The 27,524-nt window shown below is 39.0% G+C and overlaps 1 protein-coding gene across 1 annotated transcript in view; it reads right to left on the bottom strand.

Moving 5' to 3' along the window:
- The window catches only part of sez6b (seizure related 6 homolog b), a 677,849-nt gene extending 650,646 nt beyond the window's left edge, over nt 1–27,203 (bottom strand). The window contains 1 exon segment of the mRNA XM_052035955.1: nt 26,820–27,203. Within this exon segment, the coding sequence (XP_051891915.1) occupies nt 26,820–26,907 (88 nt within the window). The 5' untranslated portion in view covers nt 26,908–27,203.
- Between the last annotated feature and the right edge of the window lie 321 nt (nt 27,204–27,524).

Genomic DNA, 27,524 nt, shown 5'->3' with positions numbered 1-27,524 from the left:
CTCTATTTTGATGATTCCTGATTCTAAGGCAAGTGTCTAGCATGCATTTGTTATTGCCTCACTGTTATTGAAGCTAAATAACAGGATCACAGAATTTTACAATGCAGAAAGATAATATTCAGCACTTTATACCTGTGTTGATATCTTGCCAAAGAACAGAAAATAATGAACACTGTATCACCCTCCACTCATGGTCTTAATATCAGATTCAGATACATATTTAATTCAAAGATAAAATTGATAATTACACTTTCAGGCCAAATGTCAAGCCATGAGGAAGAGCTAGATAAGGAAGGGGTGCTGAAGCTGTAACTGGTGTTACCAAAGGTTGGCTTGGAGATCCTTTTGTGGTGTTCACAGGCTGGGAAAAATTATTAACAAGGAAGGAAATAGGATCATACAGCACAGAAACAGGCCCTGCAGCCCAGTTGGTCCGTGCCAACCAAGATTCCCATCTAAGCTAGTCCCATTTCCCATGTTTGGCCCATATCACTCTAAAATGTTCCTATCCATGTACCTGCCCAAGTGCCTTTTAAATGTCATTAATGCACCTGCCTCAACCACTTCCTCTGGCAGCTCAGTAGTGTAGCGGTTAGTGTAACACTATTACAGCGCCAGCTACCCGGGTTCAATTCCCGCCGTTGTCTGTAAGGAGTTTGTACTTTCTCCCAGTGTCCGCGTGGGTTTCCTCCAGGTGTTCTGGTTTCCTCCCACGTTCCAAAGATGTACGGGTTAGGAAGTTGTGGGTGTGCTACGTTGGTGCCGGAAGCGTGGCGACACTTGCTGGCTGCCTCCAGCACATTTTCAGTAACGCAAGAAGATGTATTTTACTGTGTGTTTCAATGTGCACGTAACTAATAAGTAAATTTCTTATCTCATCCATATGCGGACCACCCTCTGGGTGAAAAAGTTGCCCCTCAGGTTCCTATTAAATCTCTCCCTGTTCACCTTAAACACATGCCCTCTAGTTCTTGAGTCCCCAACCCTGGGAAAAAGACTGCATGCATTCACCCTATCTATGCCCCTCATGATTTTATACACTTCTATAAGATCACCCCTCATGTTCCTACGTTCCAATGCAAAATGTCCCAACCTGCTCAACCTCTCTCCATAACTCAGTCCCTCGACCCCTGGCAACATCCTCATAAATCTCCTGTACACTCTTTCCAGCTTAATGACAAAAACTGAACCCAATATTCCAAATGTAGCCTCACTGATGTCTTGTACAACTGCAGCATAACATCCCAACTTCTCTGCTCAGTGCCCTGACTGATGAAGGCCAGCGTGCCGAAAGCCTTCTTCACCATCCTGTCTACCTGCGACGCTGCTTTCAGTGAACCATGTACTTGTAACTCCTCGTCCCTCTGTTCCACAACACTCCCCAGGGCCCTACCGTTCACTGTCAAAATCCAACTCTCATTTGTCTTCCCAAAGTGCAACACTTCACACTTATCTGAATTAAACTTCATTTGCCATTCCTCGGCCTATTTACCCAGCTGATCAAGATGGAGAGTACGGTGAATGCATCTGCAACGTAATCCTGTTTTTGGAAATACAATGAACTAGCACCTCTACACCCCTCATGATAGAGTCCTTCTCCAACCCCAATTGCCTAACATCAAGCTTGTCCATACTCATGACCTAGATCCTCACTGCTTGATATGCTGAGCCACAGTAATTGGTCTGACTTTAATAGTTGAACTGGAACTGAGAGCTGTTGTACATCACACACCCATTGCTACTTTTTTTTAATATTACCCTATTCTGAAAGGCAATCCTTGAAGTTTGCTTATTCCACCTGTGTGTCTGGTTTCAGTACTGAGATCACAATGTTTCTGCAGATGTATAATCTCAAAGCAGTATTTTGCTTTGTAATCAGTGACTTTGTCATTTCTATGGTGCAAATGTTAAAATCACATTAGAAAAAGGTTATAATATTAAGTAGTATACATAGTGCTCAGAGTCAATTATGTTTTATAAATTCACAATGAGTAAATATACAACAATTGTTGGTCATAAGACATGAGAGCTTCAAGCAGAATATCAATGAAACTGCTTAAAAAGCGGCACTTTCCAGTCAGTGATGAATGGGTGGCCTCCCTTATTTCTCTTAAATAAAGCAGCCCACAAAACTTCAACAGGTCTTCTGGAATTGATTTTCCTTTATCCATATAGGGATCATCGTCAATCACCTTCTGCAAGGAATCTCCAGTGATCAGTAACACTGATATTACGTGGCCAGACGTTCACATTGAAGGACAACACTTTGACAAACAACAGCTTGGGAAGTAAAATGCTCAGAGTGTTTATGACTTTTCAAACATTTTATGGGAGAATGAAATAAAAATTAATACATGCATAAAGGGCTAAAGTGAAAGTTCATCACAGACTAGGAAATCTAGGCCAATATTGTTGAGTAATTATAGCTGATATTAAGCTCACTGTGGTCATATCAAAACTTTAAAATTGAGGATCCCACTGTTATAAGACTATTGAACAGACCTCCTGTACAATAAGATGGACTCTTGATCTCACAATCTACTTCATCATGGCCTTGCACCTTATTGTTTACCTACACTACACTTTCTCTGCAACTGTAACACTATATTCTATATTCTGTTATTGCTTTTCCCTCATACTACCTTGACGTACTGATGTAAAATGATCTGTATGGGTGACATACAAAACAGTATTTTTTTTTAACTGTGCCTCGGTACATGTGACAATAATAAACCAATTTACCAATTTTTGGCAATAATATAATTTTTTTGATGTGTGCACCTTAAAAGATTCATCTATTAGAAATTGCAGACCATCTATTAGAAATGGTATAAGATACAAACCAAAGTGATGCTGGAACAGAAGCCAGTTGCAATATGTAGACCTCCCAAAACAGAATGAACTCATTACTATAGCCAGGTACGCACTGGAAGCAGTCTGGAAACTTCATGCAAATTTAAAGTGGTCATTGAAGGAATAGGACACCACACACAAAATTAGTTTTTCTGGGCCAGCAGTGTTGGTAAGCAGTAATTATGTCACAGCATACAGTTAAATTTCAACTGCTGCTCATACAATAAGGCAACTCATACACAATAAGACAATAATGCAATTATGCAATTCCAATGTTTGTTTTAAGAAAGAGAATAGAATGCAGAAAGTTTCCCATTAATTCACCATTTCTTTGTCAACAGCCTTGGTGAAGACATCAATTGACCATTCAATGGAGGTGCAGGGATATATCAACAGCAATATCTGTTTAACTGCACACTTACAATGTTATACATTCCACAGAGTAATATGGCAAATGCCAATGGTTTTGCTATTTAATGACATCAAGTGCTAGGTCATTGTGTCAAAAACTGCAAACCTTGGGAACCCAAGTAATGACCCCAAAGAGTTATTGTGCAGAAGGACAAGCACATCATGTGCATTCAAATTCAACTGAGCACAAAACTAATCTAGGATTATACCCAGATCACTACTTCTGTGAACACAGATAAAAGTAGTCCATTTGAAAACGTCTTTGCAAGCCTTTTGTTTGAAATCATTCACTTAATGCACAGTAAAACTTTTCCTGCACTCCAGTGGGGCATTTGAATTTTAAAATTTTATTTAATTTATTATGTTCAATCTTTTCAGCATCTACAAAAGAAAAGCAAAATATGTAGCACTTCAACTGAAATTTCGTTGTTAACTGTTATGCTTAAAGCAAGAATTCACATAAACAAGTGGCTTGCTGCATTAGAATTCTGTGCTCAGGTCAGATACAATTTTATGTGGAGTCAACTGTATTAACATTCACATCATGCCTGCTTTGATTACATTAACTCCAACATGGTTAAATGGAACACAGATTTGCAATCTTTGCATCTTCCCCGCCACACCCCCCCCCCAACAGCTGAGTCTTTAAAAGAATTGAAGATTTTAGTTTTATGCCGCACATTAACTGAAATTATGCAAAAAGGGGAAAAAATGAAGGAATTATGTGCATCAGCATACTGCACACTTTCTTCGGTGACTGTTAACCCAACAGCAATGCAACATTGGTAGAATTCTTAATTTTTAAAATGAATGCACATTCTTTACTGGCTATTTTCTACACAAAGGATTTAAGGATTTATCAGAAATTAGGGCTATGCGTCAAGTTCACTGAAAGTTAATGTTCAGGCTGCTAGTACTATTATGAAAACCATTAATTTGAGATTACAGAGTTGCTTGCTTTAAAAAAGCAACCTGTAAATAAATGCCAATATAGTACAACTTTCCTTTCCAATGGAATGATCCATTGATATCGCCTTTTGCTGCCATGTTACCTTTGACAGTTTTAGGCCCACTTAATAGACGAGACAACTTGAGCAACCCAGCAACTGATTACCTGTTTACTTTAGTTATAGGCACTGAATAATAGCACATTTCTAGTTGTCAGTATGGGCTGGACATCTGTGGAAAGATGGCATTTCAAGCAAGTTTTCTTTTTTACAGTTCTGAAGGATCTTCAGCCTGAAATGCTTCTCTCTTCACAGATGCCAACTGTCCTACTGAGTGTTTCCAGCGTCTTCGAGGTCAAAATCAAAGTCAAATTTATTGCCGTATGCACAAGTACGTATATGCACAGGTGCAATGAAAAAACTTCCTTGCAGCAGCATCACAGGCACATAAGCAGCGTTCACAATAAAAACATAAATTATACACAATTTTTACAAGAAAGAACACAATTAGAACAAAAATAACAAACTCCATTTTAGTGCAAAGTGATCAAAGTGTTGCTAAACTCTAGTGATTAGGGCTGTGCCGGTTGGTTCAAGAACCAAATTGTTGAAGGGAAGTCACTGTTCTTGAACCTGGTGGTGTGGGACTTCAGGCTTCTGTACTTCCTGTCAGATGGTAGCTGCGAGAAGATGGCATGGCCCAGATGGTGTTTTGTTTTTACTTCAGATTTCCAGCATCTTAATTGTTTTTTTTATTTTCAAGGATAATGATTTACATCAGAAATGATCAGACAGAGTAAGCAAATTACCAGAAGTTATTGCATTCTGTTTGTGTGTTCTGTTTTGTCATCATACTTTGTAGTTCTCTGTCCACTACATGGTTGAACAGCATCTTAATAGTCTTTGCTTTTCCTTTCCAAGGACTCCTGCACTCTGTTGGTGAAACTCCTAACCTTTGGGTTATCTGTAGCAAACCTTGGCTACAATGCTTTTGTTAATCCATCAAGAAAAACACTTTTGTAAAAAAAAGGCAGCAAGAGGCCAGCTTTGGCTAATAGATAGTCTGGCCTTAAATGGCAGAATTCATTGTTTAAAGGAAAAAGCACAAGTATTAGCAAAGAAATGTGAAACACACCCTCCAACATTGAGAATGAACAACACTGATTCCAATGTCACCTTTACTGTTAAAATTTATACATAGAAATCTAGAGCACAACATAGTTATTTTCATTCTAGAGTAAAAGAAGCCAAGAAAGACCATTTCTAAATTTAGCGGAGATGAGACATTGTGTTAATCAAAGCCTAGTTTTCAAACTCATCCAACTTCTCTTATGGTTTAGGTCCTGCCTTATTGCCACTGTAATCTCACTCCCTCTGTAATCAATCATTTATATATTTCAATGCTTTGAGTAAGTCCATGAATAAGGGAACAGACATTTCATAAAACAACTTAACATTTATCCTTAAACTAGACATTACCAGTGGCTTCCTATTATTTGTATTCATACACGTGGGTGTCACTGACAAGGCAGCACTTTATTAACCACCCACTAATTGTCCTTAATCCGAATAGTTAAAAGTAACCCACAATTTGTGGGCCTGAAGTCATGCATAACCAGAACGAAAAAGAATAGACTTACTTCACTGTGAGAAGCAAGAGAACCAGATGGTTTTTCACAACAATCCAAGATTTTCATGATCAGATTTATTTAATTAGCTGAAGCCAATTTCCTAGCTGCCATGCTGGGATTAAAGTTACTCCAAAAATTGGTGTATGTCAACTTTCCTTATGTTTTTAAACGGGAGCAAGATAAGGGACTTGCATACTGCTGAGATGTCTGATAAAATTAGGCTTGTTAGATTAAATGTATGTATTTCAACACACTTCTTATTGATGCCTTTATTTTCACATTGGTTCATATTTTACAGAGCTTTACTTGAAACAATAATTTTTTAAAAATATAATAGTGTTATTAATGAATAATTCAGAACTAGTGTTTCTTTCATTATTGACCAAAAGCTTATGTAGGAAAAATATATCAAAATACTAAGAAAGGAGTCTTACTAAAAGTGCTGGTCTCAAAACATACCAGGTGGTGTGATTATTCATTTTCAGGACCTAGGCAAGGCCGACGTTTACTGCCCGTCCATCATCGCCTTGGAGAAGGTGGTAGTGAGCCACCAGCTTGAACCTGGTGAAGGCATTCCCATGGTGTTGTTGAACGGGGAGATTCAGGATTTAGATCCAACAACAATGAAGGAATTTCAATGTATTTCCAAGTTTAGACAGTGTGCTACGTGGAGGGGAATTTGCATTTGCTGGTGTTCCCATGCACCCCCTGCTCTTGTCATCCTTAGTAAGAGGTGTTGTGAGTTTGGGAGGTGCCGTCTGAGTAGACTGAGCAAGCTACTACAGTGCATTTTGTAGATGATACACCCTGCAGCCACTGTGCACCAGCAATGAGGGAAATGCATCTTCAGAGTGGTTGATGAGTACTGATAAAGTGGGCTGCTTTGTTCAGGATGGTGTTGAGCTTCTTGAACGTTGTTGCAGCTGGTCATCTAGCCATTGTCTTGTAGATGGTGGAAAGGCCTTGGGGCACCACAACATTGATCACTCTCCACAGAATACCCAACCTGTCCCATTCTTATACTCAGGGTATGTATGTGGTTAGACCAGTGAGTTTCTAGTCCATGGTGACACCAGGATATTAATGGCCATTGAACTTCAGAAATAAGTGGTTAGGTGGGCATCTCTCTTGCTAGAAATAATTATTGCCTGGCACCTTTGTGGTGGGAATGTTACTTGCCATCTATTATCCCATGGCTAACCGTTTAGATCTTGCTGCATGCAAGTATATACTACTTCACTTCTTGAGGAATAGAACATTTGTACAATCAGCTAACACCTCTCCTCCAGACCTCATGATGGAAGGTTGGTCATTGAGGAAGTACGCGAAGATGGTTGGGCCTGGGACATAGCCCCGAGGAACTCCTGCAGTGATGTCCCGAGCCTAGGAGGAGTGATCTCTGACAAGCACAACCATCTTCCTTCGGGTGAGCATGGACTCCGAACATTGGAGAGTCTCACCTTTAATGCCCATTGATTTCAGTTTTACCAGAGCTCCTTGACCGCACTGAAATGCTGCCTTGATGTCACGGGCCATCATTCTTACTTCACCTCTGGACCACAGAGCTGAATTCCATGTCTAGTTTTTCATTAGGTCTCCAGATCAGGACTACAGGCTTCTGATTACTAATCCAGTAACATAACAACTGTAACACTGGAACCCCATTGAGCTATAACTACTTCCCTTAGGTAGGCAAAATATAGTTCCAGCTCCCAGGATCTGAGGAAAGATATCAACAATGATGAGAATGATGTAAAGCTAAAAAGAACAAAATAAAGTCCTGGTTTGGAAATGCAATACTCAGCCGAATCAATTTACATTAACTACGTGCCTTCAAAAGTGAAAACTGGTTAACTATTTTCATCCTCAACTTCATTCCCAAGATTACAAAAATCCAACAGGAAAAAAAAGTCTAAATAGCAACCTGTTGAGCATTATTAGGGTAATGATTAGGATACATTGGACAAAGACGTCTCCACTCGAGCAAAAGGATAAACCTGCTTTATACAGAAGTGGGGAGAGGAAGGCTTTTCTTACATGCACTATCCTCAGTTTTGTCAGCCACATTGAGCCTCCTTTGTAGAACCAATGTAATACCTCTGACTACTATGCAAAGAAAAATTATTCAATTTTTTTCCCCGCAAGACAAAAATCCAATACAACACAAAGCTATGAAGTCACTTGATATTTCAAATGTACAGGCTGAACCATCTACTTCCATTCCTCTCGTGAGACTGGACAATTTTACACAGTGGATAAAAATAGACCTAAATAACCTGCACTCTCTTCTACAGAAATCATTAGGGGAGAAGGAAGAGGAGTTGCTGCTAACAGGTAATGACCCTATGGAAAGGGATTAAGACATTTGAACCTTGGTTTCTAAGACCCTGCTGGTGAGAATATTTTTCCATCACAAAAGGGGAATTCTGTTACTGATTTTAAATTATACATGCAATCATTCCCCAAGGAAAAACACACTGCAGTTTGATAAAAGTGCCCTTGAAGAGGAAAGGCAAAAAATAAGGTATCAAGTGATCCAAAGAAGTAACAATAACGAAAACAAAAAGTCTTCAAATTTTAGAAGCCGTCAAGAAAGTGATTAATAGTTAATAATAATAAAAATACGCAGCTGCTGGAAAACTGAAGTAAAAAGCAAAATGCTAGAAATGCTCAGCAGGTCAGGTAGCATCTGGGGAGGGAAAAATTAATTTCAATTTGTTTTATTTAAGAGCTTTAGACCCAGATCATTAACTATATTTCTCTTTCTGTAGATGCAGCCTGATCTACAAGGCATTTCCAGAAATAGTTAACTAAATCTTGTCTTCGATGAGAATGCATATTTATCTTAAAGCATTCATGATAACTGGTTAGGCAGCTGCCATACATATATCCCATTGCTGTAACAAAGGAGATGCTGAATAGTGAAATAGTCTTCAGGTAAATTATATTCCGCCTTAAGGCAGGAGAAAATTGTCATTTCCAATGCATAAACATATAAAAGTACTCATGCAGAAAGCCAGCCGGTTAAAAAAAACCTTCTACAACAAATATATTTGGCTCTTATTAACAGTCTAATGGGTTTGAAATTCCATTGATAAGAAAAAGCATGCAGCAAATCGCTTTTAATCTTTTGCAATGAAAATTATGATTCTGTTGCCTGGGACCAAGTAAATGCTTAAATACAGAACTTTTAATTAGGGGTAACAAACTTTCTACTGGAGGAACTCAGTGGGTCGAGCAGTTTCTGTGGGGGGACAGGAATCATTGACGTTTCAGGTCGAAACCCTGCATCGGGTTTTGACCCGAAATGTCAACAATCCCATCCCCCCCCCACAGATGCTGCTCGACCCGCTGAGTTCCTCCAGCAGATTGTTTGTTGCTCCAGATTCCAGCATCTGCAGTCTTTTGTCTCGCTTTTAATTAGGAGCACCTTATATACTCAGCAAACAGTATAAAAACTATTAAAACTCCATCGTAGTACAGACAAATGAAAAATTTAGATCATCAAAAGAAAAATACCTTCTTTACATGGTAAACTTGGAAACCTTTCTTGACTTGCATTCACACAAGTCTAACAAAGCATATTCGGCACTGTAATTAAAAAGGAATTTTGTGTTATAAATTACTGGGTGTTGTATACTCCAAGTGGATCAAAAGTTCCCATGTTCCAATGTTTAAAGCTCCACAAAAGTGATATTATTTAGTTTGCTTTATAATTCCATGAATAGTAAACATCTTTTAAAGAAAAAATATGAATCACAAAGAAAAATCTGTGCCTGTATTCTACCTTCTCATATTGAGCACTGAAACTAGAGAAATTGTGAAGGCTGCAGGAGATTGGGATTTGTTAGAGTAGCATTTGTTCCCCAGGTCTTGGGTTTGAATGTTGACGAAGCTCATGAGAGTGAAGTCCCATACGAGTGTGGCACCAACTAGCATAATAACCCAGAATCTCTAGAGTGGAACCAGCCACCAAAGCTTCCTGAACTTACCTTTCCTGGATCCAGAATGTTGATTTCCCTAGCCGAGAAGTTCTCAGAGCAGGTGACAAGATTCTGAGCAGCAAAAGGGCCTCAAAATCAGGTAGCATGGGTGAACCAGAACTGGAAGAAAATTTATCTGCAACCTCTTAGCAGATGGTAAAGCTGTGCTTCAAATTAATTATCAATTTTTCCAGAGCTACTGAATTTCTCTGACATTCAAAAACCATCTGAACCCTTTCAAAAAGGTGAAATAATTTAAAAAAATATTAAAAGAAACAGATTAAAAACCACACACAAAAATTAAATCTAAACACAATTAAAAGATACAACTTGTTTTGTTCTTGCCCTTTCTCCCTTGCAGTTAAATGAATATGTTTGTGGAAGCTTGGCACGGGTTCTGGGAGCAGATTCCCCAGCATAAACGCATGGAACCTCAGCAAATTCTTGCTCCACCATGCAGAGTAAAAAGGTGGAAGGCAGTTGGAAATTTCCAGCAAAACGCAGACAATAAATTTGAAAGTGTGGAGTTATTGTCCGAAATACTTCTTGCATTGTGACCAAGCAGGACCCCAGTATCATTTTTTCAGGATCTGGGCTTTCCTGGCATTTATTGCCCACTCCTAATAGCTCTTGAATAGAGTGGCTTGCTAGGCCATTTCAGAGGCCATATTAGTCAACCACATTGGTGGATGTGGGGTCACCTGTAGGTCAGCCTAGAAATTATTGAGTGAGTGATAATAGAGCACTTAGAACATAATAGGATTGGGCAGAGTGTACATGGATTTGTGAAAGGGAAATCGTATTTGACAAATGCATTGGCATTTTTTCAAGTCGTTACTCACAGAATAGATAAAGGTGAATTGGTTGATGTGGTATATTTAGACTTTAAGGCGGTCTTTGTTGAAGTGCCACATAAGACATTATTGAACAAAACTTGGGCACGTGATAATTGGGGGTAATACATTGGAGTGAATTGTTTCAATGAACAGAAAACAACCTCCAGAGTAGGAATAAATTGGTCGTTGTGAGGTTGGGAGGCTATAACTAGTGGGGTGCCACAGAGATTAGTGACAGGGATCCAACTATTCACAATCCATATCAATAACTTGCAACAGGGAATCATGTTTAATATCTCCAAATCTGGTGATGATACAAAACTAGGTTGCAGTGCAAGCCTTGAGAAAAATTCGGAGAGAGGTTTCAGGGGATGTCAATGAATGGGCAAGGATGTTGTGGATGGAATGCCATCTGCAAAAACACCAGGCTTTGATTGAAAAAAATTGAAAGGGCTTTTTTCCCCTAATGGAAAATGTGAAGTATTGAAATGTGTTGGGATCTAGAGGGCACCCGCATACACTAATAACTGCTTTGCAGGTAAAGTAATTAGGGAGACAAACTGTATGCTTGCCTTTAGTGCAAGAGGATTTGGGTACAAATGTAGAGACAACTTGCTCCAATTATATTGGAGATACAAGAGAGACAGCAAATGCTGGAAATCAGAAGCAACACACACAAAATGCTGAAGGAACTCAGTGGGTCAGACAGCATCTGTGGAGGGAAATGAACAGTTGACATTTCCAGCCAAGACTCTGCATCAGGACCCAATTATTTTGGGCCCTGATGAGATCACACCTGGAATATTGTGTACGTGTCTAGTCTCCCTACCCAAGGAAAGATATACTTGCAATAGAGGAAGTGCAGTAAATGTTCACTGGAATTCTGGGATGGCTTAGAATAACAAGAGTTTTCTCATTAAGAAAAGGTATAAAATTCTCAAGGGGCTTGACAGGTAGACGTGGAGCTGATGTTTCTTCACACAGGGGATAGTGAATCCTTGGAATATATCAACCAGTTACTGTGTATATTCAAGATCAATAGATTTTCAGATATTAAGGGAATTAAGGATGTGGGTTTAGTGTAGGAAAGTGTGAGTCATGATCTTATTGGAGCATTCAGAAGACACAGAATGGCCTGTACCTGCTCCTATTTCTTTTGGTAAGGAGCACAGATTTACTTCCATGAAGGACACCTGGGGGCAGGGTATATTTTTGAATGACAATCTACTAGTTTGTGGTCAACACTCCCATTAATTTTCTTTTAAAATCCAGATTATTAACTGAATTTAAAATTGCAACACTTGTCATAGTGGGATTTGAACTCTGATCTCTGGATGGTTCATCCAGGCCTCTAGGTTACTAAACAGGTAATGTGACAACTCCACCACCATTTTATTCAATTCACTAATTGACGACTGGCGAGTGTAAAATTGGCAAAACTTGTTTAGTCACCCTTTAAACATCTTCTCCGTTTCCTCTTTTGATCAAGGTTAATCAAGTGCAAGGTGATTGGGCAGGAAACCTGACATTACCCACCAAATGATGAAGTTATACAGTTCCACCACCCCTTATCTCTGATACACTACCTGATCGAAATGCTGAGTTTACTTTACTAGTCAATATTTTAAAATCAATATTTGGAAATATTCATGTTTATTTTCATAATCACCAAATTAAAATAAATCAGCAGTAAGAATACAATTTTATTAGGAAAAGTTAAACCACAAATACAATATCTCAAAAATTGTGCAACTGTCTGATATGAAATAAACATAGAACATAGAACAGTACAACACAGTATGGGGCCTTCGGCCCACAGTGTTGTACCGACCTATATAAACACTTACTCCCTGATCAATCTAATCCTTCCCTCCTACACAGCACATAACCCTCCATTTTTCTTACATCCATGTGCCTATCTAAGAGTCTTTTAAATGACCCTATTGTATTAGCCTCTACCACCACCCCTGGCAGCACATTCCTAGTACCCAACACTGTCTGTGTAAAAAAACCTACCTCTGACATCTCTGCCAAACTCTCCTCCTCTGACCTTACACTGATGTCAAGTGATACCTTCTAAAAAGGTATCTAATCATGGACTAATCATTGACCATTGCAATTTTTCCCTTTTGAATAATCAATATCGCAAATGACAGGAGTTACAAACGTATAACAATTTTTCTGCTACTATGCCGCTGTAACCACAGCAGACCTTGTATGGAAAAACTCCCATGATTTCAGAATGTAACATTATGATCTGAAAATTTTAAGTAACAATGCACAAATCCACTCCCAAAAAGTCCAGCATAATGAAGGTTAAAAAGATGACAAATGGTTGCCAGGCAGATTAAGTTACTACTTGCAAAGGAGCCATAAAACCCCTAACTGGTAAAATCATAAAAGAAGCCCGAGCTACCAAACTGATGCATCACGCTGGACCAGTAGGAGTCATTATTAAGGTTCACTGTGTACTGCTAAAGCTTGTGTACTATGCAACTAATTCATTACAATTGACTTGGAGATGCTTCACACAGACATGCCATGTTGGAGAAACTGACTATTTTGTCTGCATCTTTCTTGCAGAATTTGTTTTTTTAAAAATGCATTCAATCAAACAGAATATAATGTTTTATAATACATTTTGAAAGCTACAAAATGACATTGGCTCTAAAAGCACTCAATTATGTTAAATTAACAGCCTAGTAATTACTGGCTTGGAATTACAGGCATCCATCCTGTGTTTAAACAGGAAATTACACAATTAGTTTGTTACCCTTCTCGTGACCTACTTAAATTACTATAACTTTGGCGTCCAAAAACAAAATTATTAAGTTAGGTATATTGGCTGAATGGCCGACTTTGGATAGACAATAACTCATACACATGCACACAACAACCCTAAACATATCATTCAGGTCATTACCTAGTCCGTTTCTGAACTGCAAATGAAGAGAACTTACTGCAGCATTTTTAGATGAACTACCTTCTAGATAAAATGTGGCATTACAAATGAAAAGGATAGGCATGGACTGTGCTGGAGCTTACAATGCTTAATCGTAATGGATTTGCTATTTTTCTCTTTAGTCTAGGATGTTGCTACTTACCTGGATGGTGTTTCAGTTTACAAATTAAGAGCCTAAGGCAGCAAAATACACTTTTCTGATTAAACACTCATTAGTTTTTCAGGGGAAAAAAATAATAATCACCTACTAAACCTTAGCGAATAAATTTTACAAGATAAATTATACTTGATTTGCAAAACTCAAAATTATGTGACTAAAATAGATATTGCATACAATTAAATGCTTTGCCGGGAAAGAATTCTATCACTTGTTACCACCTCTCGCCCCTGTTTCTTCACATCCTTCCATTCACCAACCCCCAAGGGTTGTTTTACTAACCCCCTTATTCAAAATAGTAGTTGTCAAGTTTGCCTGCTTGTTTCTAACTGGACACTTTCAACATTTTTACTGGGCATCAATACTGCTTTTGGTCAAGCTGTCAAGAGTAATATTACATTAAGGTATTTTCATCATCCTCCTCCCCAGCATTTTATCACCCACAAAACCAAATTTACATCCTCCAACTTGGCTGGGACTAACAAAATAACAAATAATCCCTTAGAGGAAGTCTAAACACTAAACCATCCAGATCATCCATCAAGAAACCAATACTCGACTTTTATAGCCATCATATTTCTAGACACATACAGCTAATTAATAATATTTGCACTTGTATAAATCCCTTCGCAGTGAAACATCTTTGGGCACTTTACATAATTACTCTGTGATGTGCAGTAAATTTTATGTAAACAGAAATTATTGATAGAAATTTTGCTAATTTGCTGAAATATGCATATGTGAGGAATGCCTGAAATATCTTTTGAAAATCTCAACATATTCACATTGCAAAAACAACTTGCTCTTCCATTTTGGAACTATACAGATTATTTCTCATTCATAAAATGTCTAAGGCTAGTTTTGCTGGTCATCCTACTTATCAGATCAACTTCCAGTGAGATAAACACAATCAGTTTAAAATGATTGCTTGATGAAGCACCCCTTTTAATGATGCTTTTTTTAAATTATATTTTTTATTATATATGTTTTAATTATAACTAGAGTAAGTGCATAGTGCATACTTTTGTGCAATGGAGACTAAATGTTGGTCCAGTCTAGAGAATACAATATAAAAAAATGATACATTCACTTCAAGAACTTACTTAATACACAGAGACATTGTAATGTCTCTGTGCATTAACTAAGCTCTTGAAGTAATGCCCTATTTCTCTTGGAAACGTCAGAGCAAGAAATGACATTGTTTTGATATGGAGAAAAAGGAGGTGACACAATGACATATAATTAATCTCCAGATTCAAGTTTGTGGTATTTGCAGAAGTGTGCTGCTGATTTTGCCTACGATTGTGCTGCTATTTGACACTGCAAAATTAATTTGGTAGTGGAAGTACTGTGCTGCTAGACTTGTATCAACAAATCTTCACTCAAGCCAGATTCAAAACTAAGGAAGCACCATAGCTTCCAACTGAGCCAACAGCTAGTTCAAAATAAAGGACGCAAGGAACTTTTCCCTCAGGAGTGCAACAGTGTTGGATGAGGGGGAAACTGAAAACTGGTTGACATTTGCAATCTTCATAGAACTGTGAAAGTCACATCCCTAGAAAGAGGGTTCAATGAGCAAAAGCTATTAAAACAGATACTTCCACGTGATTTTCCATTACTTGAAGGTGAACAGTTTTAATGTACTTTGGAGGATAAACGAATTATAGTTCAAATGTAAGGTGCGCTGCCATGAATTAATGAACAAAAATAAACGTGACTTACATTGAAATTTCAAAAAAAAAGTGGTGAAAGCTTGAAGAAATTTTGAACATAAAGGCACTCTGTTGCAGTATATAAAGTTTACAATGATAAATTAAAACAGAACATTTTAAGATCAGAGGGAGATGGCACAAAGGGAAGTCAAGTGGCTAGGGAGCAAAGTACATTGACTGAAAATATGGGGACAATCTCCAGGTATTAAACTAAACAGAAACAGAAGGGAACATTGGCCATACAAACAAATAAAAAAACAAAAGTGTGGAGGAAAGATTCCTCACTCAACTAAGCCAGAGTCCAAACTCAAATGTTTCAACCTCTGAAGGAATCAGATTCTTAATCCATGCACTTTGGGGAAAAGGAATGCAGGGTTTCAACTGAATGCTTCCATTTGTAGTGTTTTATTTAAACTCTCTCCCACATGCAAAACTAAGGATTTGGATGACAAGTTCTGGAAGGTGATCACTTTCTGAGTAAAGATAGTGTACAACTAATGCTTGGAGACTTTATGAAAGTCCCATAAACTTAATGTTTGAAAATAAAATGATCAAAACAATTTTAAAAGTCTGCCTTTTATATTGACATTTAAGAAAATTGTCTGTCCTTCACTGAGAAGGAATGGTTCCTTGCAGACAACAGTTGCCAATTGTTTGACAGTAAAAGCTCTTGGCATCTATAACAGCATTTTATAGGGTCCTTTCATATAGCTATACATTCCCCTTGATTGGGTAAGCAGTAACACAGTGATTTATAATAGATTCAATATAGCCTGCAACAAACACAATTCAAAGAATCAGCCAGCTTTGCTCTTTGGTAATAGGCTCTTCTAAAACATGGCTGCTGAAAATTTTGGAAATCAATATACCATGTCAAAGGAGTTATAGAAGGCTCGTAACACATTTGCTAATCAAACCACATGATGCAGTTTACTCTTCGAGCTCCAATATAAAAATTTACAAGAGAATGCATTTTGACAAGCAGACAATTTATTACGTTTGCTTGTCAGACACAAATGTAAATGTGCATTCACTTGGGAGTACTTGTATTCATGTAGTCAAAATCAACCCTGATAAATAATGATTGACAACATCTTTAATCTTGTTCACTTGCCCTCAGTGTTTAATTTTGCTCCCAAGGGTAACTGTCTGAACCCATCTCCTATAACTTCAAAGACAACACATTGATATTTGTGCCACATTGGGACACATTATGTGTGCTGGTTCACATTTCCCCTCAGTACCCAGATAAGAAGCTGATGCGAGTAGTTTAGGAAAATATTAATAAAGATTAGCTGAATGCCAGTGATTCATTACTATTTGGTAGATCATGGAATAATTGCAATAAAACCCATAGGTATATGTAGGTCAGAGGTTTACTGCCCACTGAAGCAAGCCAACTGCAAGCATTGTAAATTCAATGCAACCCTGTAGCAATAAATTATTATTGCATTATTTCAGAATTATTCATTTCATGAAATGGTGATGTATTACAGTACTCATATTAATGGATGCACTTTGGTTGCAGTAGAACTGAATGGCTCTGCCTTTAAGACAAACTAAAAGGGACATATCTTTCTTTAAAAAAAAACTCACAGGCAAGCGAGGACACACAAGTAAATTGCCATTCTGGAGTGCATTGTCATACATACAGAATAATAGGTTACTGAAAGGGAGCTTCAAGGATGCAACATAATTGAAGAGATCTGATTACATTATAAAACTAACAGCACAGGTTGTGTGGTTTGTGAATGTCAGCTAAATCTTGATATTGAATTAGAATCTTTAACTCCCTCCCTTACAGCCATAAACACACACACACACACACAACATATCGCAATACTTAAAACAAAAGATGATTCATCTTCATGCAGACTACTTAAATGAAAATCTAGTAATGTGCTACTCTAATAAATCTTTACTTGGCTTCCAAGTAACAGAATGGTCTCATCCCATTGTGCACCCCTCCCCACTACTACAAGTCTATGTTGTTTCAGTAAGGACAGCTGTTGCCCTTATTTGAGCAGGGTTGATCTGATTGACTCTTGTACTGGAAATATTTGTGAAGGTGCTATTCAGATTCATTCCAACAAACAGTGGACATTTTAAACTCTCCCACAAAAATCTCTGGCAGTTCTACCAACTAAGTTCACCAATGTAATATTGTGATGGAAAGCATTAGCTGAAGCTCTCAGAAAAGGGATATTGAGCAAAAGTAGATGAAGGTTGATTGCCCAACAACTTTGCTAAATTGAACACTAATAACTAGCTACACACAAGGTTAATTCAATTGAGCATTCTTCAGAACAACATGGTAAGGAGTGACTCAATTGCACAACATGCTTGAAAGCATAGAAGCATTTGCATTGAGATTCAGAGGATTCAACCTTCATATCCTTTGGGACTGACCTTTAGCCTATCCTCTTTGCAGAACGTTAATGATATCAGAGCCAAGGGAGATGGACTGGTTATTGTTAAGGATCTTAAAATACTAATTCCATTTCAACGTTACATCAGCTGAAACAAATTAACTTTTTCCAAATGTTAGGTTTTCTTTAACATACATACACACATGATACACAATAGATCTACTGCAGTAACGAACAGGAAACATCCACTTAAAGTTTAACTGACCAGTGCATGTAAGTGTTCTGTCATTGAGGACAGCTAGAATGAGCTGCTTTGCCAATTCAACAACAGCATGAGGAGGGAATATAATTTTATCATGTTACTCTTCAATAATAGTCATCATGTAATGTTGGTGCTTTTTGCCTGCTGTATCATGATGACTCTTTCAACATTTTCATGACCAATCCAACGATACTGTTAGGTAATATCTATCAGGTATGACTGTTTAGTAAATACACTTTTGGGAATTGAAGGATATTTTAAACTATGAAAGCAAAGCTCACCAAACCCATGGACAACATCCAAACCCATGGAGCCAATGTCTTCAAGCACAGTCAGAGCTTGTTTAAATTCTCAGTGCATTTACTGCTCATCCTAGTTTGACTGAGAATGTGAAGTTTTGGCCAGATGGTGGGAGAGGGAAGATCATAATAGCAGATGGCATATCTTCTCAATAGGAGCGTGGTAGTCCAATTTACTTTTAAAACTGGTAGCTGTACACCTTTACTGAGTTATTATTTTTGGTCATTGATGCACAGAGTTCTATAATTCAACTGCCAAAGTGGGGGGTTTGGGCAGAGCAAAGTAGTGAGTAAAGTCAGTTGCCTTCCTCGCCTCCCCTCCCCAATCCCCAGTTTAAAAAAATGGGAAAATAACAGTGTTGGAGTTTTTCCATTAGTTGCAAGAAAATTCTTAAAACAGTAGCCTGGAGTCACAATAGTCAAGCAGCAGCAAGTTGAACATCTTGTTCACTGCCAGCATCAGTAAGACTGTAATAGTTGTGTGCTGTGACAGCAGTCCTTTAGGTGGTGCATGACTGCTACTATTTGGTTTCTACAGCAATATACATGGTACCAAAATATAAGGTACAAACAACTAAAGCTAGTGATGGTCTTTATTTCTGCTGGGAGAAGTGCACTTTCCTATTATAATACAGATTTACAAGTTGAGGAAGTGTATACTGCACCAAGAAGCTTCAAAATAAGTACAGATATTGAAGGTTTAGTTATTGAAAAAGGAATGGGTATTTACTGAGACGAGGTCTACTCACATCAACCATTCTGCACGGAGACTCCTGCAAAAGTCATCATTGGGGTTTTGGCCTCATCATCTTTGTCTATGATTTGGCACTAAGACAGAGGCAAGTCTACTCATGCGTACACAGTGCATATTCAAAAGATCTGGGTTTCACAAGTAGAATGCAGCCCTCAGTATTTATAACTTATAGATTTTTTTTCCCATTATTATACATTTCCAGTAACCTGTCAGAAAATCAGCCACAGAATGAATACTATTTTATTTTGTGTCAGTTATAACACTGCATCCAATTACAGTTATGCACAGTGCTAAAGGAGATCTTCGGGGTGGATCAGAGAGGACCTCAAAGACATTGGAAAATAAAGACCGTCAGTTACCATGATTGATTTAGAGAACCAAAGCTTTTTAAAACAAGTAAATAGTCTTCTGAGGTTTAAGTTCTTTAATACAAGGAAAGGCTTGGTTCTGGTTCATGTAGTTGGACGATTTACACCAGATAGAACTGGGAGACTCGGAGAACACCAAAGTTAGGAAAGCATAGAAATAAGTAGGCAATTGACCTTTTAAGCACAGCTTACTGAGTGTGGATTCACTGCAAGAAGATTTAAAAGACAAGTTCCTGAACAAGAGCAACAACTCTGTACACAAAATAGTAGGCGGTTATTATGCAGTCCGGGGGTAGTTGGAGGAAATTGTTAATCACAGTCAGGAGTCCAAAATTGGCTCCACTTTTGTTTTCCTTAAATAATTTTCTGTAATATTTACAGATGGGTCAAATTAGTGGCAGAAGGGGACAGGGGACTGTCATAAAATCAGGGGCAGGGCCCCCACAAATAGACAATTTATGGTGTGCTTACATTGCAATAAGGCAGTTTTGGTCAGGTTTAGATGGGCCACCTGGTATTTAGTAATGCATAATTCTCAAATATACTAATTTAGTAAAGCAATTCAATATAAAAAAGGAAAAAGTAGAATTGAGATTTTAAAAATGTGGGATGTTGTTACAACACCAGCATTTACTGACTATTCCCAACTGCCCTGTATAAAGTGGTGCTGAGCTGCCATCTAGAACTGCTGCATTCCATGTGTTGAAGCTGCTCCCAAAATGATGTTGAGCAGGGAGTTCAGGATTTAAACAATGAATATATATCAATATATTTCCAGTTCAGGCTTGGAGGAAGACTTGCAGGCAGTGGCATTCTTATGCATTTTGATATCCCTTACTTTCGAGATGGTAGATGTCACAAAATGCTATCAGAGAAGCCCTGGCAGGATGACATGCATTTTGAAGATGGCATACACTGCAGGCATGGTACGCTAGTGGCAACAGATGTTTGTAGTGGAGAATGGGGTACTGAGCAAGCCAGCCAATTCTGTCTGAGTGTCATTGAGCTTCTCTAGTGCTGCTGGAGCATTACACATCCAGGTAAATGAGAGAATTCCATCAAATCCATGATGGGTGCCTTACAGATGAAACTCTTTGATAGATATGTTGTCAACCACAGAACACCATCTGACCCATTCCTGTATCTAAATTACACATGTGGCTAGTCCAGCAAAATTCCTGGTTAATGGTGACCCTTTCAGTATGTCATTTACAGAGGTGTGTGGAAGTTACTGATGGTAATGCCTTTGAATGTCTTGACCAGATGGCTTTGTTCTCTCATGTTGGTTATGGTTGCTGCCTGGCACTTGTGTTGTGCATCCGTTACTGGCCACCTACCAGCCCACGTCTCAATGTTTTGCTGCTTTTCAGGGGCAGAGCATTTCATTAGACAAGCAGTTCCAGATGAAACTGAACACAATGCCATCACTGAAGAAATTCTTCTGACCTTTTGATGGAAAGGAGGTCATTGATGAAGCATCTGAAGATGGTTGGGCCTAGGAGAATGACCTATGGAAGTCTTGCAATAATGTCCTAGGGTGGAGACAATTAGCCTTCAACAGTCAACCATCTTCCATCGTGCAAGTTAGGACTCCAGCCACCGTATGGGTCTTTGCTTTATGTCCATTGACTTACTTGGGTTCCTTTATCCCACACAAAGTCTAATTATGCCTTGATTTAAAGGGCACGTACTCATGATCTGGAAATTGGTATTTTTGTCTATTTTTATGCAAAGACTGTAATGAGCCATTTTTCCAAACTAGGTAGTGAACAGGTTATTGGTGAGCAAGTGTCTCTTGATAGCATTGTTCATGAGACCTTCCATCACTTTGCTAATGACTGAAATTAGATTGATAATTGATCAGAATGGATTTGTCCTGCTTTTAAATAGATAATATCATAGAATCATAAAACAGTACAGCACAGTACAGGCCCTTTGGCCCACAATGCTGTGCCAACCTTTAAACCTCACCTAAGACTATTTAACCCCTTCCTCCCACATATCCCTCTATTTTAAATTCCTCCATATGCTTATCTAGCAAACTCTTGAATTTGACCAATGTGCCTGCCTCCACCACCGCCCCAGGCAGTGCATTCCATGCCCCAACCACTCTCTGGGTAAAAAACCTCCCTCTGATATCTCCCTCGAACTTCCCACCCATTACTTTAAAGCCATGCCCTCTTGTATTGAGCATTGGTGCCCTGGGAAAGAGGTGCTGGCTGTCTACTCTACTAAATAGAACACATTTCAGAAACTTCCCACATAGTTAGGTGGATAGCTGTACAGTAACAGCGGGACGAAAGGCAAGGGTAGTTCTGGAGTGAAAATTTTAAGTGCTCCAAAGGGAATACTGCTGAATCGCACAACATTTCCCATTCCACTCAGCCACGTGATATTGGGTGGTACAAATCAAATCAGGTCTTGGCAGGAACCTTTGGAAGAAGCCAGGATAGATGATCCATTCTGTTTGATTGCAAGTGTCATTTTTTTTTGCTCTCACATGATGGGTTGCACTATTATCAATGGTAATGTTAAACGGAGCCACATCCACCCATTAGTGGTTTACTTGAACCTCATCATTCATAGCTGGATATGGCAGGACAGGAGAGATATTCTTGATGTATTGGTTGAAGGATTGTTTAGCTCTGCCTGAACCTATGGTATTTCCATTGTTTAGCATGCATATAGTCATATGTTGTAACTTCCATGGCAACTTCATTTTAGATAAACCTGGAGCTGCACTCAGCACACCTTTCCATTCTGGGCTGGTGTTCAGGTCAATGATCTTTACTGAACTAGAGTTGGTCCCTGGCTTCACAGTGAAGTGAGGGACACATGAGGTTTTGAGGTGGAAGACAATCCTGCTGCTGCTGGCCCACAGTGGCTTGTGCATGCCCAGTTTTGAACTCCTGGATCTGTTCCAACTATTCCATTCAACTAATGGTAGTGTTACTCAGGAGACATTCACAGTGGGGAGATAGGTTAATCTCTGCAAGGATGGTGCAGTGGTTAATCCTATCAATGTTGTCATAGATGCATCTGTGATGAATAGATTAATGAGAATACGGCAAGTAGATTTTCCCTTCACATTGAGCCTACAGCTAATGGTGATATAACCAAACCAGCCACCATATTCTTCAGGATTCATCCAGTTCAGTCAGAGATAGTGATATCAAACTGTTCTCGGTGATGAATGACAGAACTCCCCACTCAGTGTATTTTTCTACCTTCAATGTTCCTTTCAAATGATGTTCAACATTAAGGAGACAGATGGCAACCAGGAAGTTATCTTACCACTGTTTGACTTCATGCTCGAAGACTTCTTGGAGTCTGGTATCAATATTGAGTCATAGAACATGGAACAGTACAGCACAGGAACAGGCCCTTCAGCCCACAACGTTGTGCTGAGTCATCTCAGTAATGTTGCGCTGCCAGGGGTGGTAGTGGAGGCAAATACAGTAGAGGTGTTTGAGAGACTCTTAGATAGGCACATGAATGTGCTGAGAATGGAGGGATATGGACCTTGTGTAGGCAGAAGGGATTAGTTTAGATAAACATTTAATTACTAGTTTAATTAGTTCGGCACAACATTGTGGGCCAAAGGGCCTGTTCCTGTGCTCTACTGTTTTATGTTTCATCTCAGGGCCAGTCCTTCCTATTGTGTAAACTATGCCCTGTGGGACAAGGCATAACCCCAGAGATGGTCATAGCATTCTGGCACATTGGATAAAAGGTACCACTCTATGAATACTTTGTCAGGCTCTTCAAATTTAGACACAAGTCACTAGAGTTTTGAGAGGAAGGGGAGGGAGAAGGTGACAACAACAACAACTTGAGAGTTGACTGTTGCAGGTGTACCTTTGTCATTTCCAAGTTCACTATCTGTATTGATGGTGGTAACTTATTTAAATGTTCTCCCCATGCGTTTTGTTTTAGTCTAGTAGCTCGTTGAGCAAAGGACAATTAATAGTCAGCTACATGGCTGTTAGTTTGAAATAAAAACAGAAAATGCTAGAAATGCTCAGAAGATCAGGCAGTATTTATATAAAGAAAAATGTAGTTAATGCTTCAGGTCAGAAATTCATCAGTGTCCTGACATGAAATATTAACTTGGGTTCTCTTTCCACAGGTTCTGCCTGATCTGCTGAGTATTTCTCGCAGTTAGCTTTTACTACAGATTTCAAGCAACTACTGTTTTTTTGATTTTTCATTTCTTGTTTGTCTGGAGTGATATATAGAACAGGCCATGTAAGCAGAGCAAATATCATTACCAGAAGCACATCAGCGAGTCAAACAGGTTTGGCTGACTGATTGGATTCTTTTGCATTTGTCTGCAATTTGGATTGTTCCTGAACCCAGTGCGGAGAAAAAAATCCTTATCAGCCATTTCTAGCACTAGCTAACTATCTCTAATTATCACCTGGTACATGGAATGCATTCAAAATCAAACAGAAGCAATCAAACATTAATACAAGTGAAAAGCAATTTTGAACAAAAAAAACCTGATGAGATGCAGGGATCCTGAGACCTTAAGGCTGCAAAACTAATTGGACTCAGATTTATTTACTTTTATCTCAGTAGTCTCATTCAGAAAGTCCAGTCAATTTAGAACAATTTAAGAATTAATACCTCAATGGTCCCTTCAGAAACTCCAGTCAATTTAGAACAGTTTAAGCTAAATGTTTTCAGCAGAATCCTGGCAGTTAGAATAGGAGCATCATTGCAGACAGAGAGCTATTGCTATTACTTAAATGTTCTTGACCAGTGAGTGAATAATGACCTTGCAAGCAAGAGCAAAAGAAATATTCTTAATGGCTAGTTATAAGAAAGATGTGAGCCAGAAGGGCTGCTATGTCGCCCACAGATAATTGATCATGCATATTATCAGTTCTTCAGAGCAGACACATTTGTCTACACTTGGAGACCAGAGCTGAAAATTTCATCTTTTAGCATTCAGAAGTGCAATCTTTTGATGGAACCAGTCTTGTTTGTACAGCAGGGATCACACTGTAGAGCAAATTCACAAACAAAGAGAAAAGTAGCAGGTTGTGGCTACAGTGATAAAACATAACTAGCATCTGCCTGGCTCCAGCAACTCCTGTCCAGTTCTACAGTGCTCACCTGTCACTTTAATACAATGGATTTACAATGAAAGAAAAAGTGTGGAAATCTCATTGGAATTAATTGTAACCATATAATGGAATAGAGGCTGAGGTAAACTGCCTTCTTTTGCAAAGGGGATTCTCTGAGTCTTAAAGACAAAACCAGTCTAACAACATATACCTTTAGTGTTCTCAATGGTCAAAGACTACAACCTTACTTTAAAAATAATCAGAATTTATTGGTATTGGTTTGATATATTCAATGTTACTTCAGGATGTATGCATTCAGGAACACCCTCTTGCAAAAATATTTGCCCCATCCACACACACACACGTGTTATTTAAACAAATGTATGTAATTAAATGTTCCTAAATTGAAGCTCAAAAAATGTTTTCATGACAATAACTATGTATAAATTAAATGCATTTCACCAACAATGCTTGAGACCCAGTCCAAAAAAATGCATTGAAGATAAGAACATTAAGGTTTATCAGCCAAAACCAAAATATAAAAATCAGATGGAAAGTTTTTGAGAAACACTGAGCTTCATGGCACAAATACATTTTTGTAACATCCATCGGAGAGATTTTCCAAGGATCTGTAAATCAAAACTAACTATTTCTAGTTCTGTTTGTTCTGGGATTGAGACAGCCTACAAAGGAACTTCAAAAATTACTTTAAGATGAAGCAGTTAAGAACTTCCATAAGAATGTCAAACTGTTAGTGGAGAATTCAAGCTTTATAAGACAAGTGAGAGGTTGAATGGAATCAGAAGTCACAAATATAGAGTTTGCAGAGTTGAGACTCGCCGTTACTTAGCTACTTGTGTCAAGTATGAAACTGCTAGCCAAGCGATTGTATGCGGCATGTTTGAAAGAGCAGAACAGTAAGGGAAGTAATGGGACTAATATTCTTTCTTTGGTTTGTTCCGTTCAACCATTGTTCCTGCCAGTGATTGTAGAAGACTGCACACGTCCTTGTGACAACAAGGAGGCTAAACAATGAATCAGGCACATTCAGCAGGCAGTTTAAAGGCCACAGCAAACAGTCCTAACACAAAAGCGACATGGCTTCCCTTGTGCCGGCATTGTGACAAATAGATATTGTCCCATATGGTGTCCATTTACTATTCTACATAGTAAGTACAGTGCTATTTTGAAAGCCTGGTTGAGAAGGTGCTGGGCAAAACATTCTTGATAAGTCGGTTTACACAGTGGAGGGCGCACTTGCGAAGAGGAAATTAGACCACATTGCGCCAGCGGTAGCAAGCCATCTCTCATTACAACCGCTCGCTACTCAGGTGGCACCTGCCTCGACACAAAGCTCATGTCAAGCTAACAGCCGTTCTTTTGTGAAGGTAGAGAAAGAAACTGTGCCTTTAACGTTTTACCAAACTGAATCTTCCAACATTACACGTTCCCTTGATCAAAATTTCGCATTAAAATCATCGACAATCGCAGACTACATGGGATAAGGAAACTCCAGAAAAATTGCTTCTACGTGTTATAAATTCCCACTTAATATTTTGCTCTCTGAAGGTAGAACGTTTAACACTCACCAAACCAGCAACTTGTCTCTGAATCCAAGTACAGAAGACTAATTCACACAATTAACAATTAGTCTCATTATCTGATGCTAATTAATCAAACTCGTGAAAAGGGAGAAACAATAGGGTTGGAATTGCTTTGGTGGGAGCTCCTCGGAATTTTGTTAACAGGTTATTTGTCACACTAGTGTTTGCATACAAATACATTATATAATAGCAAATAGTTAGTCCACCAACACTTTAAACAACATCGAATGTTAAAAAAACGAAATCTGGAGTACAAGAAAGTAAATTCACAATTGGGGTTTATTGACAGTTTCCAACAACTCGACACTTTTTGCCCGCTGTGGGCACCTACGGAGGGCAATAACCTTCGCTCAACGAATGACTCTACCACGACAATTTCTTTGATCAGGGTCTACCTGCATGTGCAACCAAAATCCAACATAACTACGTGGAAGTACTTTAAATGGAGGGTAGGAAGGTAAATACTCTCAATTTGTTTTTCGATGCTGTCCACGTGAAGCTTCAGGCGTCCACTCTAATATCAGCACATTCGAGATGTTTTTGTTAAATAGACACAGGTTAGCATTTTTGGAGATTTCCTCTCGCCACCAAACTCTTACCTCGACCGTGGACCTTCAGTAGAAAAGCTAGGAGCAAGTACATCGCATTCATCTCTAATCGATAGCGAGAGAACGCGCTTCTATTCATTCCAGAGGTTGCCAGGGAGTCGCTTCTTTCTATCTGCTCTTCCAACTTCTTTCCGAGCTATTTGAGACGGAGCCCTCCACTCCTCGAAGCAAGACCGGAGACGTCGAAAGAAGTGGTTAGATTTTCTTTTTTTGTCTTAATTCGAACAGACGGCTTTGTTGAGAGAAGGGGGGTGGGGAGGCGGAGTGGGAGTGGGGGAAGAGGACAGAGCAGACACGCTGATCGAGCCTGCGAGAGGCACCAGGGCGAGCGGGAGACTGTTATTCGGGCTGCTCTGGGAGCGGGTCGCCGCTGCTCCTGCTGCCGTCAGCACCGCGGACAGCTCCAGCTCCTGCCGCCGACCACGTGTACCGTGACGTGCCGCCGCCGCTGAAACTGACCCAGCGGCAGCCCCTTCCCTTGCTGTTTAAAGTTGCAATGCACCGTGATCCTTCCCTCCTCCATTTATCACCGACTTCTCACTCAATCTTCTCGCCCGCAACTAAGGTGGCAGTTGATGTTTTTTTTAATACATCTTTCACCAGACTAAATAATCTGTATTTGACTTAACCCGAGGTTAGTGCTGGCCCTGGTTATATTTTCCTAAACTGCATACACAGGCAGCAACTACATAAAGA

The sequence above is a fragment of the Pristis pectinata genome, chromosome 21, assembly GCF_009764475.1.
Source record: "Pristis pectinata isolate sPriPec2 chromosome 21, sPriPec2.1.pri, whole genome shotgun sequence".
Taxonomy (NCBI): Eukaryota; Metazoa; Chordata; class Chondrichthyes; order Rhinopristiformes; family Pristidae; genus Pristis; species Pristis pectinata.
Note: the sequence above shows the minus strand (reverse complement) of the source record. Positions and strands in the feature narration are given on the sequence as shown.